The 20,205-nt window shown below is 48.3% G+C and overlaps 1 protein-coding gene across 1 annotated transcript in view; it reads right to left on the bottom strand.

Moving 5' to 3' along the window:
* Positions 1–20,205, bottom strand: part of BCR (BCR activator of RhoGEF and GTPase) — a 99,233-nt gene that overhangs the window by 7,725 nt on the left and 71,303 nt on the right. The window contains exons 9-22 of the mRNA XM_050318862.1: positions 19,198–19,319; positions 17,806–17,974; positions 16,418–16,537; positions 15,750–15,825; positions 15,070–15,174; positions 14,198–14,272; positions 12,948–13,045; positions 12,166–12,297; positions 4,705–4,764; positions 4,467–4,576; positions 3,512–3,651; positions 1,934–2,068; positions 1,270–1,375; positions 297–459 (exon numbers count right to left, since the gene is read on the bottom strand). Coding sequence (XP_050174819.1) covers positions 297–459; positions 1,270–1,375; positions 1,934–2,068; positions 3,512–3,651; positions 4,467–4,576; positions 4,705–4,764; positions 12,166–12,297; positions 12,948–13,045; positions 14,198–14,272; positions 15,070–15,174; positions 15,750–15,825; positions 16,418–16,537; positions 17,806–17,974; positions 19,198–19,319 — 1,611 coding nt within the window. The remainder of the gene's footprint in view (positions 1–296; positions 460–1,269; positions 1,376–1,933; positions 2,069–3,511; positions 3,652–4,466; positions 4,577–4,704; positions 4,765–12,165; positions 12,298–12,947; positions 13,046–14,197; positions 14,273–15,069; positions 15,175–15,749; positions 15,826–16,417; positions 16,538–17,805; positions 17,975–19,197; positions 19,320–20,205) is intronic.

The following is a 20,205-nucleotide window of genomic DNA, read 5'->3' as shown; positions in this document are numbered from 1 at the left end:
ATCCCAGGGCACCAGGACGGTGCTGGGAGACACCTTCCCAAAAACTCTTCCCTTGCACAGACACACACAGGGGATGCACAAACAGACACTCCCTCATGAAAAGCTGTATCTGTACAGAGGCAAACTGAACTGCCTGAAGAAACACAGTTCTATGAACAGTTCAAAATGCCCCTTTAAGGGCAGAAGTTGTTTTATGTTTCTCAAAAAAACTGCCATGAAAACCCAGTGGGGTGGCTGGGCCAGGCCTTTCCCAGGAAGTGTCTTCACAGGAGGCACTGGCACATTCAGGATCTTACCTGGGACATGACTTCCAGTGACCAGCTGTCAGTCATTGTGATGGGCTGGGTTGGGTTAGCAGGGATTTTACTGTCCTTCTCCGAAGGTCTGAGCAGTGTTGGTCCAAAGACAGTGGCAAGATTATGCAGGGACATCTTGTTAACACCTTCCCTCTCAGCAACCCTGGGAGAAGAGACAAAGCACAAGGCAGAGTTTCATAAATACCCGAGTTTTACAAATGAGAAACCGAGGCACAAAGGTTAAAAAATCTGCCCAAGGGCACAAAAGTCTGCAGCAGAAACACAAGTAAACCCCAGATTTCCTGGATTTTAATCCAGAACTCCAGTCACAAGATGATCTTTCATGTCTCCAGGAACAGTCTCTGGTATGTTCAACATATCAACACAAATCATCAACACATTAGGCAGGTATTAAGCCAGCTTACTGCATTAATATCAAATGCATGGAAATACCTTTTCACAGTTGAAACCATATTACAAAGACCCAAACAAGATCAGAAGGACTTGACTAAACAAGGAACTGACAACTGCATTTAGGCAAAGTGCTATCTATTTTAAAAAGAGATCATATTGGATTTCAGACACCTTTTGAGACAGGGCTCACCAGACCTGAAATATGGCCAAAGCTTCATGACTTAGACAAAAACCTTTCCAGACCTTTGGACCCAGATGCAGGTGCAGTTTTGCAGTGACATTGCAGCAGGAATTTGCATTTGCACAAGATAAGCCCTGACTCTTTTGTTACCCCTTTCCTCCAGTTCTAATCCTTTTTCAGTATGAGTGGGAATGGAATTCAGGATTTACTGCCTCACTAAGTGAGTATGAGACAATAGTTATCTGATGAGCATTCACAGCAGATCAGCAAATGCTTCTTCATTTGTGTGATTCAGCACAAATTTAAGGAAAAGGCTCCTCTTTTCAAAATAACAGTGCTGTACGCATTAAATTCAAGTCTCAAGGAACCACATATTACCTTTTTAAATGGTCCAAAAGGAAAAGGAATGTCACAAGGTTGGGTTCTGGAAGTGACAGCAACAAATTCAGCATACAGCTTTCCTTTGCAACAGGATCTGAAAGTGCTGCAAGAGAGAGAACAAAACATCACCCCAGGCAGGGAGTGAGGATCTGTCCCACTGTGCCAGCTCCCAAACCAGCCCACAGGGATGGACCTGGATGGACTGTGGAAAGGCTGGAGGGAAGGTCAGAGTTGCACATCAATATCCCACAGCATCTCTTTCCTTTATTTCACAGATGCCCAGAGAATCCTTTTCTCTCAAGCAGTTCAAGTGCTTTCAGACCTTCAGTCATGGATGTCTTTCCCCTGCATCAAGGTAAGATGGGGTACACCCCCTCCCCTCCAGAGGGGGCTTCCCTGGAAGCCTGACTGGGCATCCTGTTCTGAACCCATCCTTCAGAAACCCGGGCTTTTGCAGCCCGCAATCCAGTGGGGCAATCGCCCACGCTCTGCCACGCAGGAAGGCGATGCCGTTCCAGCGCTCCACTCTGAGCTCCGTTCCACTCCCCTCACAGCTCGCTCAGGCTTCTGCCCAACACTGTCAATTCGTGTTTGTGCTGCTTCAGGAGCAGCCTCCTCCTGAGGAGTCTCCATCCTCAGGGGTTCCCTCTGCTTTACCCACCGATGCCCTCGGCGAAGTTGGGGTACAGCTCGTCGGTGAACAGGGGCTCGGGCAGCTCGCGGAAGTACAGCTTGAGGGTGCCCGCAATGGCATTGACGTCCATCTCGCTCATCATCACCGACACGTCCTTGTTGTCTGAAAGAGGGCAGAGCAGGGACAGGGTAAAGGAGCTGCTGGCCTTCCATTCCTTCTTTGCTTTGCTTTGGGTCTGTTTATGCTTTGTCTTTCCTGTTTATGTTTCCCCAGATTAAATGAGCAACCTTCTGACAACTGAGAAGTGCAGCACAAATGACTGCAAATGGCTTTACATCAGTTCAAGAGAACCTCACCCTCTCAGGTTGCTGGGCTGGCTGTGCCTGGTCTGAACAAGCCCTGCTTGACTGTATTTATACTCATTTCGACTTTTGTTAGTGCCAACAGTTGCTATTCCAATTCCCTGCCTCTAACAGCCTGGAATCAGAGACTCTGAGGTCTCTAACTCCCCACTGAGCGTAGCTAAAGCAATTCAGAGCTCACATTTCACTTTTGTTACTATTAGGAACAACGGAACCACCCCCTTTCCCTAAAACAAACACCAACTAGCAGAGCCAGCACTGGTTTCATGAAATTTAGTGTAAACCAGCATTTAACAGAAATGAAAAAAGATGTTTTTTGATCTGACTTTGACCCTTATTGCACCAGTGGAGATTCATCAGAGGTTTTGGTAGCTTAGGGAGATTGAAAAGAAAATACAAGAAGGAAAATATTTCACTAAAGAAGTGAAGGAAAAATTCAGGGAGGGTGAATTTGGGCAACTGGCACAGGCCTCACAACTGCTTGCCTAAAAAGGGACCTGGAGTGGGGCTTGAGCAGTTCTTGGACCATCACGTGGAGGCTGGAAGTAAAGCAGAATTTCACTTTTTTCTTTGTACCTCAGCAATTCAGAGTTGTTTCACCTGCCAGATCTTGGGTGCCTTGGGACACACAAGCCATTGATTTAAATGCAGCACCTGTAAGGAGCCCTTTTCTGCTCAAGGTCAAAGAAAGCTTTGCAAATGTCAAATTATGTCATTTTACAGCCTGTGCACATCAGTCTAGACAGTTAAGAAGAGAACTCAGGAGCCCTGACCACCCAACCCCAGCTTCATAAACACCCCTTGTAGTCAGCCTTAGAATATTTCTTTTGCTCCCTTCCTTTCACAAAACATTCTTAATTTGAAGGACTTGTATTAATTTGGAGACCTCATGACAGTGAGAATATTATGACTCCCAATTGCTGATGTTTCCCCTGAGAAAAGTGCCTGTCATTTCCAAAGATATGGCAAAGGAGGTAAACCCACCAGTTCATGTCTGCTGGGAAGAATAATACAAAAGCATGATTTGGAACAAGGATCCATCCTGTTACATGTCTGGAGTTATATCAGTAGTTGAAGAATATTAATAAAATATGCAGCCAGGGTTAAAATTATTCTCCTCATGCAAGAATCTCTACCTCTTAACGCTTCTTGGGGAACAAGATTAAAAATAGCAGAGCCACCTGACAGGGAGCTCAGGCAGGTTCTCAGAGAGCAAAGGAGAACATCAGGCACAAATACTTACTGACATCAAAGGCAGCTTTCAGAGCCTGGATATCCGTTGCAACCCCAGAGACTCGGTATATTCCCACCTCCTCCATCCCGCGCCGCTCGATCTCCTCCACGCACTGCCGCACTATGTAAGGCACCTTTGACCTCTCTCTCCTTCAGAAAGCCAGAGAGAAGAGTTCAGCACAGCCCAGGCCCTCAGTGCCTGTTCCCCCAGCCAGCCAGGCTGGCTAAAACCACCCCAACATTTCACTGTGAAACCTCTTCTGGAAAATGGGGTGGGGGGAAGTCTGAGCAGGCAACAAGGATGGAGCTGAAAAACTCCTTTAAAACTGGAGAGGGTTTTCTGACTGTCTCAGCCTGGCTTCCCTGAGCACTTGAGCTCCTGGCCAGGTTCCAGCGCCCCTAGAGCCTGTGACTCTGTCCAGGTAATCAGAGGATTCCCAAACATTCCTTGGATACATAGCAACTCTGCTGGTTTCAAATTAATACAATCCCATAGAGAGGAAACACCACACTTCCCAAAGCCTCTAACAGAACAAACAGGTTTCTGCTGGCAAATGATTCACAACAAAAGATCAGGGGTTAAAATAATACAACGGGATCCAAAGACCTTGAACATTTTTGATTATGGAAAGGAAACATCCCTGTTCAGTGGCTCTGGAACTTTGTGACCGTGTCAGCTAACTACGGAGGAGGCAAGGGCAAGAGGGATTTCCGGAATTCAGAGGAGCGAGAGGCTGTCAGTAAACACCCTGGGTTCCACAGCCCGTGTGCACACTGCTTTTCTCCCCTGCAAAACATGAAGCTGGGAGCACGCAGAGCATCTCCTGCCTGCAGCCACATCTGCCTGCTACCCGAGTGGAGGGGGCTGGACCGCCACACCCCTCGGGGGGGCAGAGGCAGGAGCACCCCACTGGCCAGTTGCCTTTCTGCAAAGCAACAGGGAGAATTGTGACCCCTGAGCTCACTTGGTGACGATGGCGATCTTGACCCCAAACACGCCGGTCTGTTTGCGGGACGGCATCCTTTTGAGGCTGAACTCCCGGCTGGTGAACTTCACCGACAGCTTCACCTCAACCTGAACAAGAGATCAGATGGCATTTTTTAAATTTTTTAATTTTTTTTTCCCTTGCTGCAATGAAGAGCAAAGAAATAAAGCCCATGGGAGGTACAGAAGCAGAGCTAATTTCTGTTTGCTGCACTTACCCCGTTCATCGAGATGACCGTGCGCTGCCAGTCTTTGTCCTGCAGTGCCTGCGGGTCCAGCTGAAAAACAGAAGTTACCCATGAGCTGGGAACAGACTTCAGAGAAACCAGTGAGCAGAGCACCATCCCTTTTAACGTGTTATTTCTTGTCCATAGGAAAACACACACTCCAGGGTTTTCCCTATTTCAGGTAATGGGATGCTCAGATATTGTGTGGTTCTGCAAGCAGGGCTGAGGAGGACTCACATACATGGAAAATCCAGCAACATGTGTGGAGTGTCTGCTCAACAGCAAAGGCAACCTCAGTGAGCACAGTCAGTGTTTGAATGGCAACAGCCTGAGTTTTCCCAGAGATACTGCACCCATGGCTGTGGCACACACAGAGGCACAGAGACAGCCAAAATCGCCCTGTCCCACAGGGCCAGGAGTCAGAGAAAGGGTGGAGAGATTTCTGAAATAACTCTGATTTGAAACAGAGAAACTGTCTCCCAGTGCAGTTTTCTACAGACAGGTGAGGTTGGGTGAGTGTGAAATTACTGCACTGAAACCAAAAGCCAGGCTGCAGAACCTCATAGCCCTTGGCTGTGGAGCCAACAGCTTCCAAGAAGGACTGAATTCAAAAGACATAATGACCTTAAGAGTGAGATCAAAGAAGAGAAATATAAAGTGATCCATACACAGGCAAGTTAACTTCAAACAAACCAAACTTCTGTCTGGATCTGACAGAGGAGAAATGGAGAAAATCAGCCCAGAAATCATGGAAAGTTGTCCTCCTTCAACCTGCCTATTTCTTTTCATCTCTACCTGAGAATGGAGGCAGGAAGAACACCTGACCCTGCACTGGAAGAATTCATTAAACAGAACCAAGTTTCAATCTCTCACTTTCAGCTTTGCTTAATCTGGAGTGGACAGTTGTGAGGCCGGGGAGTGGCTGACTCGAGTGCTCAAACATCAGCCAGCAATTCCAACACTGGCTGGGAGAGCCCAAACACACCTGAACCCAGCTCCAGGGAGACTGGACAAGAGAGGAAAGAGCTGCCTGCACTGGGACTGGATCAGCAATCAGAACCAGCCAAAGCAGGAGTCTGGTGCCTCCTGAGATGGCTTTGTAGCACTTGGAACACTGAGGCACAATAAGACCAGGAGGAGGCAACTGCAGTAGCCTCTGCCTTGAGTTTACTGCTGTCAGCAAACACCTCCTTGGTAAGCAGAGGTCCTTTGCAGCACAGCTCCCCCCTCTCACAGAGCCCTGTGCAGGGACAGAGCACTCTGGCAGGTGAGAGAAATGCTGGAACAGCAGCTGCAGGAAATCCTGGGAGATCTGAGACACTCATGGTCACAGTCTGTCAGATTGTCGGCAGAGCAGCCCAGTGCTGCTGACAGCTACAGAGACAAGTGCCCCCACGCCCTTCCCCACAGAAAGGCAACCAGCAGAGAGGAGGATTTCACACTGCAGAGACCCCAAGCAGCCACAGAACAAGCAAGCGAGGCCAACCTTGTCCCTGCGCACTCTGTCCCAGATGTGAGCCCACAGCGGGACGCTGCCCGCACACTCGTGCTTCCCGGTGGAATTGGACCGGCTCCTGTAGGTGCAACTCCGGCAGAAATTCCTGAAGACCCCTTGTAAGGAATAGTCAGTAACCAGTAGCTCCCACATCCTGGGACTGCACAAAGGTCCAGGAGGCCAGTGGGCAGCAGTGCTTGGCTCCAGTGGCTCAGCGAACCCAAACTGCAGCTCCTGCCGAGGGGGTTCGCTTTTAACTCCGGCGGAACAGACCCGCCCCCGCCGCTGGGCCTGGCCAAGGTCCCCACGAGCGGGCCAGAGGCTGGGCTGTTCTGCCCTCAGCTTCCGTGCTGGAAGTTTGGTTTCTTTCAACAACTGCATTCTTTCCCAGAATCAGGAGGAAACCATTTCTGAAGTGTCTGGTTTCCTATGGAGGACAACCACGCTCAGTATTCCTGAAAGCTTTATCTCCATCTGCCTAAAGAGTCATCTGGTTAAGCTGCCAAAATGGCCCTGCTGATGGACACGGTCACAGCCAATCCTCCTGCTCGGAAGCAGTTTTCCATATGTTTTTTAGAACAGAGTCACTGAAAGTGTATTATTTATAGCAGGGAGAGACTGCTTAAGACTGAAGAGGAAAAAGGGTTTTGAATATTTGCCAAAAACGTTAAAGGAAGAGTCCAGCAGAATCCAGTTAGAGTTTATTTAAGCTAACAGGTATTACTGGTTACGTCTCAGTACTGACCAGGGAACTCCTGCCACTGCACAAAATGAAAGCAAGTGAATAGTTGTTAAAAAATATGAGCCAAACACCAGCCTGCTCTGTCTCAAGAGTGACTTTCATGGCTGCAAAGAACAAGCAGAAGCCAAGTGCTGGAGCTGAGAGCTCACAGAGACTTCTCCCTGCTAGGTAACTGCTGGAGCTGAGCAAGGCCTGTGGATGTACCCGAGTGTCCCTGCTGCTGCCTCTTGCTCCCTTCTCCCTGAACTCTGCTGCAGGGCTGGCAGGACTCCTGCCCTCCCCACCTGCTGTTTGATTCCTGCTGGAGAACAGCTGGTACTGAATGGAGCCAGGGAGAACAGGCACCAGGGCTGGCTGACCCGAGTCAACCCTGCATAAATCACTGGCAATAACAACAGCAATTAAGAAAAAAGAAATAAAAATCCCCCCCAAGGTGCTTTTTAAATAACAAAACAAAATGATGGAAGCTATTAAAAGAGCAAAGCTTGAATAAGGTCTCAGCAACACTGAGCGAGACAGGAAGATCAGGTCTAACAGTCTGATAAGTCACAGCAGGAAACAGTCAACAGGAAACCAAGAACGTCATTGAGACTTTGAGCTTCAGTCCTGGACCCAACTGATGACTGACCTTCTGGGCCAGCAAGAGCAACAGAGCAGCTGGAGCAGGAGGTACAGAGCACACTGAGCACAAAGAGCTAGCAGGAGTGATGCTCCAGCACAGAGAGCCTGTGACAAATGGGGTCATGCTGTCTTCTGGCCTGATTTGGAAATCAATGACCTGGAAGAAAGAACATGGAGTAGAAGAATGCAATCCCCAGCCAGCACGGCAAAGGGAGGCAGCTCCGAGAGAGCTGTGCCAGCTCAGGCAGGGGAGGCCCTGTGCAATGGCTGCCTCTGCATCTGACAGTGACATTTACTGCCCCTCCACACAGCTCCTTCGAAAGGTGGCTTGGTTTGAGTGACAAAAGCACCTGTGCCATCTCCACTGAAACAGAACCATTGTGTTGTTTCCCTGCCCTGTGCAAACAGGACAGACCTGCTCAACCCCTCACAGACTGTACTGCAGGCGCTGGTTTGCACAGCCCCCACCAAGAGCTCGTGCTGCACAGGGAAATACAAACCAGCCAGTTTGTCTGTTTGCTGCTTCCTCCCTTGTGGCCTGCTCCCTGGTATTTGCAGGGCAAGCTGCAGCCCCAAAGTCACTAATGAATCAAGCCAGCACCTCTCTGCATCCAGCCCAAAACACAACAGAGCAAAGCAGCTCAGCCCCATAGGGGGTTCTGAGCGCAGGTCTCCGGCCCTTGTAGCAGCTCAGCACTGAATTCAGACAGGGCACTGCAGTCAGAGGGCAGAGCAGAGCGGTGAGGACCTGGGAAAGGCAAACTGGGGGTGCTGGTCTGGCAAATGCAAGCCAGGCACTAAGAAGGGTGGCTGTGCTTTGCCTTAGGAAACCACCAGAGAGAAAACATACAGAAAGATGAATAAATAAGGAAGCCTCAGTAGAAATGAAAGAGCAAGGACTGAGGAGACATTAAGGTTACTGTGTTTTATCTATTCATTCACGTTACTTCTTCCCTTTATTAAATCTCCCTGGCAACTTTACACCCCATCAATTTTGAATTGTAACTGATGTGACATCCGTGCTGTCAGAGTTCTCACTGCTGCTGGAAACTCCCAGTCCAGCCATAACCCCATTCTTCTCACAGCTCCCCACTGACAGGTTAATCTTTCCCACCATCACCCTTTAGCCATGACCCATTGCCTTCTTCATTTCCCCCCTATTTTCATTGCTGGGACACTGTTCTGCTTGAGCAAACTGCTTAAATGAACTGGAGGGTGTAAAGGGTTTCTGAGTTGACACTTGGGAGGTACAGCAGGGAAAACATGGTTTACATGGAAAACAACTTAGTGCCTGAAATAGCCACGGGCACTGCTATGAGACATGCCAGATAATTCAGCAGATAAGAGTGATTGTTTTGCAAGGCAACAAGGGAATGGTGTAGCACTTCTTCCACAGAATGACTGATCTGTGGTCACATCCTCCCTGATTTTCCAGCACTGCTGTGAGGGAGAAGGAAATACTCTGCCTGAGCTGATCATGCAGAAAAAAGAAAAACAACAAAGGAAACGGCGTTTCTAGGAGACACCAACGGGAGGAGCCGGATCCCAGGGGGAAGGATCAGTTCACTCATGCAGTCTGTTCCCTGGGCAGTCGAGCTGACCTGTGTGCCCACTCAGGTGCAGTCCCAGGACCAAACAAAGGCTGTGACACTCAAACCATGGGGATGTGTCCGCCACCTGAAGTGCAAAATTCAACGAGCAAAAGGGCCAACCCAAGGGTCAAAGATGGACTGCGAGGTAACAGCAGGAAGGGAAACCCCAGGGTGTTCACACCCAGAGGAGCTGATGCTCCCAGCTGAACTAAGCCTCAGGTCCTCCTACAAAATGATGGCCATTCCTTCCTGCCCCAAGTGTCCCAATAATTTCAGCTGCACGGGGTGGCCTGGAATGGTGTTTCTCATGCCTGAGGTGCAGCAGAAGCCCCCAGCCATGTGTGGCCCTTCAGCACTGCACCCCCAGAGCTGCCATGCCCACAAGGGCTGCTGAGGAATTCGCTCCTGCAATTCCAGGACGTTCCCAAATTTTAAAACCTCATGGTTTTATTTTTCAGGGATAAAACTTGCAGGTTGGCAAGGAAAGAAGCGGCTCTTGCCTGTGGCTATAAATACAGGTAAATAAAATATTTCATAGGAAAAGAAACTATGAGCAATGGGAGCTACTAAAATTGCTGTCCATTCCTGGAAACTTGTGACCACATGGACAAATTTCCAGTCTTCCTTCCTCCAGTGCCATAATGTAACAGAGAGATTTAATAAACATTTTCACAGCCAAAACAGTCCTTGTCTCCTTGATGAATTGTCTTCATCACTGAAGCTCAGAGAATTTGGTGAGTCAGAATTCCCAGTAGTGGGAAGTTGCATATTTACAATAATACATGGCTTAACAATACACTGCAATTTAGCCAAGACAGAAATTCCTCTGCTTTTATCAACAGGAGGATGCAGGCACGACCCTTCATGTTCCCAGAGTTTTTAACTGAAGGGAATTTATGGAAATAAAATCTTCCTCCAACTTCACAGACCTTGCCTTTAAACAGACAGACTTTGGCTGAATAAGGGCAGTGCAACAACAACAACAACCAGAAAGCCCAGGATAAACTACCAACTCTAGAGTAAACAACATTTGATGTAAAAGCACCTGGAGAATCCTGAAAGAAAATAACTATAAAACTAATGATTGAAAAACACAGCATTTACACAGCCAGCCTTCAGCCACAGGCTGCAATATGATTTTGTTGTTCCATTATTAGGGTTTCTTAACGGAGAAATGGTGTTTAGTTTAAAAATAAAACTAAACCAAACTAAAAACCTTTAATAATTTTTATCAATCCACAATATTACCAGACTGTCTTATGACTTCTCTTTGCAGTTATTCAACATTTGTGTGATGGAACAGAAATCACTGAGAATTATGAGGATGCTCTCACAGTTGACCAAATTTCTTTATACATTTTAAAGGGGAAGTACAGAAAGCAAGAGAAATTTTGCATGTGCCTTTTATGATATAACAGAATGCAATATCTGCACATTAATCAATAACATTTTTATTGATTTTTTAAAATCATTTTTAAACCTTCCCAGTGTTTAGGTTTCTCTAAAAGAATCAAGATGCAATGGTGTCACCACAGAGTATTTTTACTTACTAACTTTAATATAAAATGCATTAACAGAATATACCATTGCTGTGCAGAAAAATGCCAACTCCTGTGAGAAGAAAAAAATTGCTTAAAATTTAAAAGATTTGCTTTGGTTTTAAAATCATTCTATGTAAAATATTTGGAGGATTTAGTGGGTCAGTGATCTCAGGGTTCTCTGTTATAAGCACACAAATCCCCGGGGCATTTCAGGGCTGCAAACTTGCTCTTTTGTAGTTGCTCATCTCCATGGAAAATAACCTTTGTTAGCAGGAGGGACACAGAGATTTCTGGTCGGCCCGAGACACACACAGGAGACACCCTGTGCTGGCATTTATTGATTTGTACACCAGTTCCCTTCCAAATCCCACCAGGCACTGGACACAAAAGCTCTCCCTGCTGACACGTGGCAGCCTTGGGCTGCAAGGAGGGAGGGAAGGAGGGAAGGGCCAGGCCTGATGGGGGTCATTTAGCCAGTGAACCCTGGCAGAGCGATGAGATCCCACGGGCTGCCCTCAATCCCAGCTGTTCTGCATTCCCACAGACGGCCTGGCCTGTGTGAGCAGCCCTGCAGTGCTGGGAGAGCTGCCACCCACGGGCAGAGGGACAGGCACGCACACAGGGAGGAGAACGGGGAGACCTTTGAGCGTCCCAGAGAGACAAAGGTATCTGGGCAGGGTCTCTGCTCTCTACAACAGCCACTCCAGCACAAAAATGTGCCCTCAGAGCAGACATTTAAACATCTCCCTAAAGCCGTGGACAGACAGTGCAACAAACTGGAACAAGAGGGGGAACATATGTTCCCAGTGTCATCCTCCACGGATGGCTGGATCCCTCCCACACAGCAGCTCCCCAAGAGCAGCATCCCGTTGCAATCATCACCTCCCCTATTGTATCACAAATCTGCCACACAAAGTGTCCCACATGGACTCTCTGCAGTGGAAATCTCCCTCAGATGCCACCTGCTGTCCTGGACACCGTGCCCTGGACATGGCAGTTATCAGGACAACGGGCCTGTCCTCCAGGGCCCGGCCAACACATCCATCACCTCCCAGCACGTACACACAGCAGCAGTTCTGCACATGATTTACAGAGGGGAGAGGATATTCATTACTTCCTCCTGCCACACATGGAGCATCCCCAGCAGGGCCCAGGGGTAGTGCAGTTCCTCTAGCTGGAAGTTTGGAAGTTAACGGGCAAAGGACAGATCAAAACAAACTTTCTTGGAAAAGCAGCTGTTCCATAAGGGTGCTGAAGCAGGCATAGGGCACAAAGCAAGAGGGAGAAAGCTGCTGCCTTCCTCTTTGTGAGTCACACTGTGTACCTCACTATCTAGACAAAAATCTTCAATACTTAGACAAAGAATGCAGGAAAAAAACCCTTCCTGGCGCTCTCCAGGATTCAAAAGTCCTGGGATGTGTTGCAGTAAGGGTAGCAGGAATGAGCTCAGCACAGTCATACCTGGATCTGCCCTTTCCCCATGATGCGATCTGTGCTCTCTCCATCCTCTTTGGTGAGCTTGGTTTTGTTGTAGCACTTTTCATAGCACAGGATCCGCAGTGTCTGTGAGCCCTCCAGCTCAATCTCGAACTCCTGCAGGGCACCAGGACAGGAAAGAGCAAAGGATGCGTCACAGCAGGACACCAGTCTCATAATAAGCAATTTAGTCTCCTTAAAATTCATCAGAAGGGAGCACTTAAGGACTGTCCAAAACCTCCTCCCTCATGGAGTTGGTCTAGAAATAAACTGAAATTGTATTTTGTACATATAAGGTGGTCAGATCAGAGACTAAGATGGTTCACTCCTTAGTCAGGTTTCACTGGGTCTCAGCAAAGCACTGTTCAAAGACACAAACTCACCCACCTTCCTTGTACTGAATTTTGCTCACCACCAGTTGCCTGTAAACAGGCAAAGTGTCTATAGCTAATTCTTCCCTCTCTCAACAAATAAACAAAACCACCTCTTTCAACGTATTTTCACTTGTGTCTTTAAAAAAATAATCAAACATGCATCTGTTTAAATGATGAAATGCTGGATGAGACTCATTTTTATCAAATTGTTTGTTTAACTGCAGCTAATCCAAGAGAAAATCTTCTGCAAGCCCTGACAGCCAAATGAACCTGGCAGGAAAGGGCTTTCTGAGCAGCAGCACGTGCAGCACAAGTGCTGAGCATGCAGCAAGTTCTTCCATGGGCAGATCTTTGGCACATGGAATAAGTCACAGCCAGAAAAATCAAACCTACCTCGTTCCAGTTGGGCTCTGTGGTGTCTCTGTAAACTCTAGTTTTGGCCTTGTTCACAAAATACCCAAAAGAATCCACCTCTAACGTGCAGTACAAATCTGAGGAGGGGAGACAAGGACGGAAACTTTAAAAACTTCTAGAATCTCCAAATTCACATTAATCACTTCCAGACTCTGTCTTCAGCTCCACCATCTCTGTATTAGTACCAGTAACACCATTCCATACAAAACTCATCATCCTGATCAGCCCAGCTGCCTTTAAGAAGCTGAAGTACCAGCACAGCTGTATAAATTATGTCAGCACAGACAAGCCCTTCACCTCTATCAAAAATCAGGCATATGCTGTTATCCAATATTCCCCAGATCAATCCACACTGAGCTGAAGGTGTACACCAGTGAGCAATAAAACCTCCCCAGGTAGATACTGGACCCCACCCACACAGTGATTTCCCTAGAACAGCATCAGTGTGGGATCCCTCAGGGAGCAGGTCAGGGGGCAAAAACCTCATTATTTTTACAAAGTGGTTAAACAGGTGGTGTTTGGTGTTTGCGAAGAGCTACTAATGAGCTGTAGACATTGCCCCATCTGCAAGTTATGTCCTAACTTACAAATGTGGTGTCAGGCAGCAGCTGGGCAGTCAGTGGCTCAGCAGGAGGAAGCCAACAGGGATGTACTCCCAGTGCACGCCTCTCCTCCCTGGACTGCACACTTAGCTTGGGTAAGAACAGGATCCCCAGCCAAATGGCCAGGTAACCTGGGCAGCTGTTCTAGCTTATCCCATTCCATGGCTGGGAAGCACAGTTATTCCTGCCAGGGTCCTCCCCACTCTAGTCTGTCACCTTTTTTGATCCTTCCCCTGAAGGGGGGGATTCCCATGCCCCTGAATTTTAGCACCTCTTTCTTCACAACAAAAAATCTGGATGCCAGAGAAGGCTTTCCACTCTTTCATTGTAAAACAAAATATATTTGGAAGAATTCAGTATAAAGGCTGACTTGTTTCTAGAACAGATGGGTAATCAGTAAACACTGCTTAAAAACCCAGACTAGGCCTAAAAATAAGTGCTGCATGCTGACCCTTGATGGTGATCTTTCTGAGAGTTCACAGCAGGAACTTCCAGTTCCCCAAAACCCCTCTCCTCCTCACCATCACCACAGATGCTGCAGTCCTAAGCCAGTCCATGCCCAGCTGTCCCAGCATGACTTATCTAACCCCTGCCAGTACCTCTGCGTGTCACAGAACTGCAACTCACTTGAGCTTTGCTTGAATCCTGTGGCAGAGTGGACAATGACATTCAGGAATCCATAGAGACCTGGGGATTCATCATCTGTACAAAAGACCCGAGGAATTTCATTACATTCACAGTGGAGCTGAGAGAGTGATGAGACTGATACTGCACAGGTTAATGAGCCAGGGTACACTGTCCCTAAGGATGGCAGGAGCACATAACAGCCACTGTGGCAAGAGAGGAGACCGCTGTCACCTGCAATGCCTTCTGGCAGTGGGAGGCTCCTAAAGTGACATTTCTAGGGTCAGCAAGACAGCATGGAATTCAGAGGTAAAATATACAGTAAAAACATAAAAGTAAAATACAGAGGCAAAGTCTAGACTAGCAGATTAAAGAGTAATTTAGGATGGTCTCTGACGCAATTTTGGCCAACTAATGTTCTTCCAAAGGATTCCCAGGAACAGTTCAAAGCTGTCCCAGGTTAGGACTCCACCAGGCACTCCAGTACCTTGCACAACAGCTGCATATAAGAACCATTTACTAGTCAGTGAATATATACTGGAGGATGTTGAGGAATATTTTGCTAATTTAGATGTAGCCACATAATGTGGAGCTTGCATTTTTATTGTTGCAGAAAGTAGTACTGGGATGACAGACTGTTCTTGTTCCTGCTGCTCTCTCCTTGTATGCCATCGTCCACTTCAACTAAACCACACAAGCTGGGCACATGTGGCCTCAGGTTTTGTTTTACAAGGACTTTTGTTTCACAGGGAGTTATAGTTTGTAACTCATCACCAGGCTGCAGTGAGTAGCAAAAAGAACCAGGGGAATTCACAAAAGCAGAGGAGAGTTTCACTGCAGCTTCACCAAGTGAAAACATAAACCAAAGCACTTACCTTCCTTATTGATAGTGAGGGGAATGTTGTGGACTGTCTGAAGCTTCACACAGGAGTTTGTCAGCATCTGGAGCTCCACTGATGTGAGGGAGAAGCTTTTAAAGCCTGCCAAGGAGATTCAAAGAGGGAGGAATTCAAATTTAAAGGAGTGGCTGGATGCCTTCTCCCTCATGCAGGGCACACATGGGACAGCTGCTCCCTACGGATGGCAATGCCCAGTGACAGCAAGGAGGTGCTCAGGGCTGTGCTGCTGCCCTGCCCAGCCCTGCTGAGGGCACACTGAGTTCCTCTTGGGAGTAACAACTCTCAGCATGGTTCACAGGAAACAAGGCAGGGGTCTCAGTTTCGTGTAAAGTAAAAAACACCCCTGCCAAAAAAGTCCCTAAGTTTCCTTGGACTGGAGCCAGGTAAAAGGGTGCAGCTGTTCCCTGTACCTGGAATTGCACTGAGCTGTGATCTCTAGGGTAAATGGGAGAATTTCTATACACATGTACTCGGTGCTCTCCCTACACATTCCCTACGTGTTGCTGCAAGCAGAAGTCCTCCAAACAGCCTCAGATTGTGCTGTGCTGGGGATTTCAGTGCATATCTCTGATTTTGCAGGTTTTCCTCATCCTCTGGACTCCTGCTCTCCAGTAGGATCAAGGCATTTGTATCAGTAACAGCCGAGGGACACTCACATTTCTTCTGCTGCTCCCGGATATTCTCCCTCCACTCTGCCCTCTCGTAGTCCGATGAAATGAGGAACGTGTAACTCTACCCAGGAAGAGAGAAGAAAATAAGGCATGCATTAGTCTGAGGGCTGGCCTGCCTGCTCCCACCCTCCTCCAGAGCAAAGTGCTGGATACACTGTCCTTGTGGCACTCCTGCCACTTGTCCTGTGTCCCAGCTCTGTCAGGACAGGCAGGGCTGTGGACACGAGCCCTCAGCAAAGTGTCCCCGGTGCCAGCATGGACAGTCAGAGCCCCACAGAGCCCCCCCTGCCAACAGCAGCTGTGTCCCCAGAGCCACGGGCTCCCAAGGCAGCTCTGTGCTGTGCTCACAACACCAGGAACCCCAAAAGCCTCCAGCACAGCCCTAGACACTGGTGCAAGCTGAGGAAGCAGCGACCAGCTCAAGGATTGTCACTGAGTAGTAACACAGTCTTGTGAGAATCCTTTGCCACGTGCACGGAAAGGCCACGGTGACAGGTCACAGCACTGCCAGAGCAGGGCACGGGTACAGATGAGTCACAGCCCTAGAGGATGTCATCAGAACCCTTGGTACAGCAAGGGCTGGGTGCCTGCTGCTTGGAAAGGGCTTTCAGGACAGACAGTGGAGACCTCCCTTGTGTGGGATGTGCTCTCACCTTCCCGTTGCGATTGTGCACCCGGAAGGCCATGTTGGGAGACATCAGCAGTAGGAGGGATTCCTGCTCCGACAGCTTCTTTTTTAACCTCTCGATGACCTTGCTGCCTTTATTGGCCCTCTGGAGGGTGGGGGAGAGGGAGACAGAGAACATATGTCATTCTCCAACATCTATCCCATTTACACAAACAGATATTTTAAAATCCACAATCCCTTCCCTCTGTGAGTAGGGAAATGGCCCCAGGGCAGAAGAAATGCTCTCAACAGGATCCACAGGGCTCCCAGCTGCCCAGGAACATGTTCCTGCAGTATCTCCACACTCACAGTTGGCTCTGTTCCCCAGTTCCAGCTGTCCCAGATGAAGGTGCAGAGGTGCATGGCCACTGTCCCCGCTATACCCTGTTCTTTCTGCCCAGCAGCATCATGTCACTGGGCAGCCACAGCACTGCCAGGTCCCCATTAACTAAGGAGACTGTAAGGAACTTCCCTAGAAGTTGCCCAGAACTCTCCCACTCACCACCCACTGATCCATTTTCATCAGAGGCCAGCTAAAATCAGTTTTTCCTGGATAACACCCAGTCCCAAACCCAGCCATGTGTATTGTTTGGCAGTGATGCACCATAGCATGCATCTTAAGACACCTGCACCTGGTGAGTAAGAGGCTTCCACGGAGTGTTCTTCCTAATACTTTCCTTTCTCCAGGAAGCCCTCTCTGAAAGCCAGCCAGGGCAGAGAGGCAGGAGCGTGGGGAATAATCTCACGGCACGATCAGCGTTATTCATATCCTGCTCTACCAACCAGCAGGCCTTCAGTTTTCAAACTCTTATTTCTCTTTTGGGTTCCAGGAATCTAGCACCTCTGAGAAAACATATCTTGCAAGCAAAGAGAAGCCTGGGCCAGAGACACCATGTCTGTGTCAGACTGTTCAGTCAACATAACTGGTGTTCTCCATACATTTGCTGGTGCTTTGACATCACTGAAGTAGGCAAAAGATTCAAAGGTACAACTGAGCCTGCAAAAACTGAGGAATGCATGGCTTCTGACCAAAATCACTTTCAAGGATCATCTTTAACAGCCAGAAATTGGCATCTCACACTCCCAGTGCTGCCCTGCATGTGGATGCTCAGGGATAGCAGTCACAGGTGGTTTCATGCAAGTAGAGGAGCTACTGGGTACAACTACAGAGTGCTTTTGTTTCGGCCTCCTCACAGGGCACCATCATTCAAGCTGTGCATGAGGATGAGCAATCATGGGCTGCAAAGCATCTGGGTATCACAAACCTGTGCTGAACAGCCTGTTCTAACACAGCTGCCCTGGAGTGCTGCTGCTGCCGGCACCTCAGCACAGACACCGAGCCTGTACCCGTCAGGAGTGCTCAGCCCCTTTTACCTTTTCCCGCTGGATGTCGTTCTTGATCTGGGATATCTTGATCTTCATGGCATCCAGCTCCTCATCAGGTACCAGTGGGATATTGGGCACTGCTTCAGACTCATCCACCATTTGGAAGCTGAGGTCAGTGAGTGGGATGTACCACTTGCAGTCATATTGCTGGCTTTTCCTGAAAGGCAGAAGGTCCAAACCTTTTACTATTACCAGTGTTTGACAACACCCCCTCCCCCTTCCCACAAGTCCTTCCCTGCTATAGTGCATAAGATATACATATGGGCCCAACTTTACTGTGATTCCCATGTGGAAAAAGTCTGGCAAAAGGCTGCTTTCCAGTAGGAAAGTCCAGCAGGGCAATAGCCAGTACAAGTACACAAGGCAACTCATTTTGATAGCTAGTTCCTTTTATCCTAAGAAACCACAGCCCTCTCCTGCAAACCCTCTCAGTCCCATGAGCTCTCCCTTCAAAGCCTCCATGCAGCCAAAGGTCTAAGGCTGTGCCAAACCTCTGACCTGGCTGCCACCTGTGACCAAAACCAGGTCTCTCCTGCCTGAGCAAGGGCCAAATGGGGCAGGTGAGCCAAGACACATAAACCTCCCTGTGATTCCACCAGAGGAGAGAAACTACAGCTCACAGCTGCCATTCTCCAGTGATTTCACCAGGATAACCAGTTCACTTCTTTTAATGGTTCATGTGATTTATTCCCTCTTCACCTCTGCTCTCAGGAACATCCACTCTTGGGAACGTCCCAGTCCTTTGAAGGTCATTCCTCACAAGCACGTGCTTCAAAAAAGGCAGGCATAACTTATTGCTTGAGGAGGGCAAGGAGATGAGAGGGGTCTCCATGAGAAGAACATTTACCAAATGAAGAGAAGCACTATTTGAGGTAGGCATGTTGGTAATTGTTCCTCCCCCCTCATTTGTCAAAAATGTCAACAAAACTGTCTTTATAGCTGCACTTTGGGGTTCACACAGTCTGTTCACTGCACCTTTGCCACTTTTCTGGAAAGCTGTTAACATGCTGTAGCTGTAAGGCCAAAATTAATAACCTTAGTCACAAAAGAAAGTGAAGAATGTCACCTATTAAAAGAAAGGGGAAGTGGAAAAATAAACAGCATTTGTCCTGAATATCAGCAGCTACAGCATATCCTATTTTCCTAGGAAGGCTCAGGGCAGAGATGGGAGGAATTAACCTTTCCTGAGGGACCAGGACATGGACAAGGTCTCATACAATAAACAGTCCTGCCTTGCTGATTATTCCTTGTCTTAAGTCCATCTTGTGGGTTATGGTTACCCAGATTTGGGGTATTCGCATGCAACTAAAACTGCTGGCTAACCCCAGGATTCTGTTGCAGCTGAGGTGCAAAGCACACAGTCCAGAAGGAAAATCTCACCCTCCAATCTGCTTCTTGAGCTTGGCACACAGGAAGAGATCAGTAAAAAGAAAGACGTGCCGCAGCTTGCGGGCCCCCTCCACCAGCTCCACCATGAAACTGTCCTTCAGCAGCTGCCGGTGCTGGAACGAGCAGGAAAAATGTGTCAGTGCAATACGAGCTCCAGATCTGGCACTGGGGCAACACATTCCTTAGACATGACTCCTACCAGAGCAAGTTCAGTAAATTTGCCTGATCCAGAAAAAAGAAGAAAGCCTATTAAATATTCCTGCTCCCTCTGCTCCCTGCTGCCCTCTCTCCCAGAGGCAGAGATGGTCATGCAGCTCCCCCATTACCTGGTGCTGGGTCAGACTTCAGGCTGCTCTCCATCCCCTGTTCCTGAGCCCAAGTGTAACCCACTGTGAGTCACTGCCCAGCCTCTGTGTACTGGAGGGCTGGAATCCCTGAATCCCTGCCAGAATCGTCCCCTCCGGAGCCAGCAGAGAGCAGCACACACCGCTTCTCCCAGAGCCACTTCCCAGCCTCTGCTTTCAGCCTCAGCCATCCCTCCAGGGACAGAGCCAAGCCCTCCTCGGACACCTCCTCTCCCCAGTCACAGCAGAGTTTGTCAATATTAACAGCTGAACATCCACAGCAGCCATTGCTGCTTCTATGTTACAAGTGCTGCTAAGGGATAATTCCTAAACATGTGTATCCATCAAACTTCTCAGTAGTCCCTTATCAGCCTGTGCTTTAATAGGACCATCTGGATTTAACCCCACTCCATGCCTGTTGAAATCTCTTTTTATATCACATAAAGACTCATCAAACCTAGAAAATTCAAAGAAGCTGCACAACTCTGGTGTCTTTATTCCTGTTTCTAGTTCCAGGGAGCTTTACAACCTCCTAAAGAAGAGGCACAGATAAGGAGCCATAAGCATTGCTTTCCTAATTCCCTTGGTGGGGGACTCCATAGTTAAAAGACCAAAAGGCTGGAGACACAGATGGCTGTGCAGGTACCAGCGACCA

This window comes from Myiozetetes cayanensis, unplaced genomic scaffold (genome assembly GCF_022539395.1).
Source record: "Myiozetetes cayanensis isolate MyiCay16 unplaced genomic scaffold, myiCay2020 scf21, whole genome shotgun sequence".
NCBI classification, from domain to species: Eukaryota; Metazoa; Chordata; class Aves; order Passeriformes; family Tyrannidae; genus Myiozetetes; species Myiozetetes cayanensis.
The sequence above is the reverse complement of the archived record's forward strand: the minus strand, read 5'-3'. Positions and strand labels throughout refer to the sequence as shown.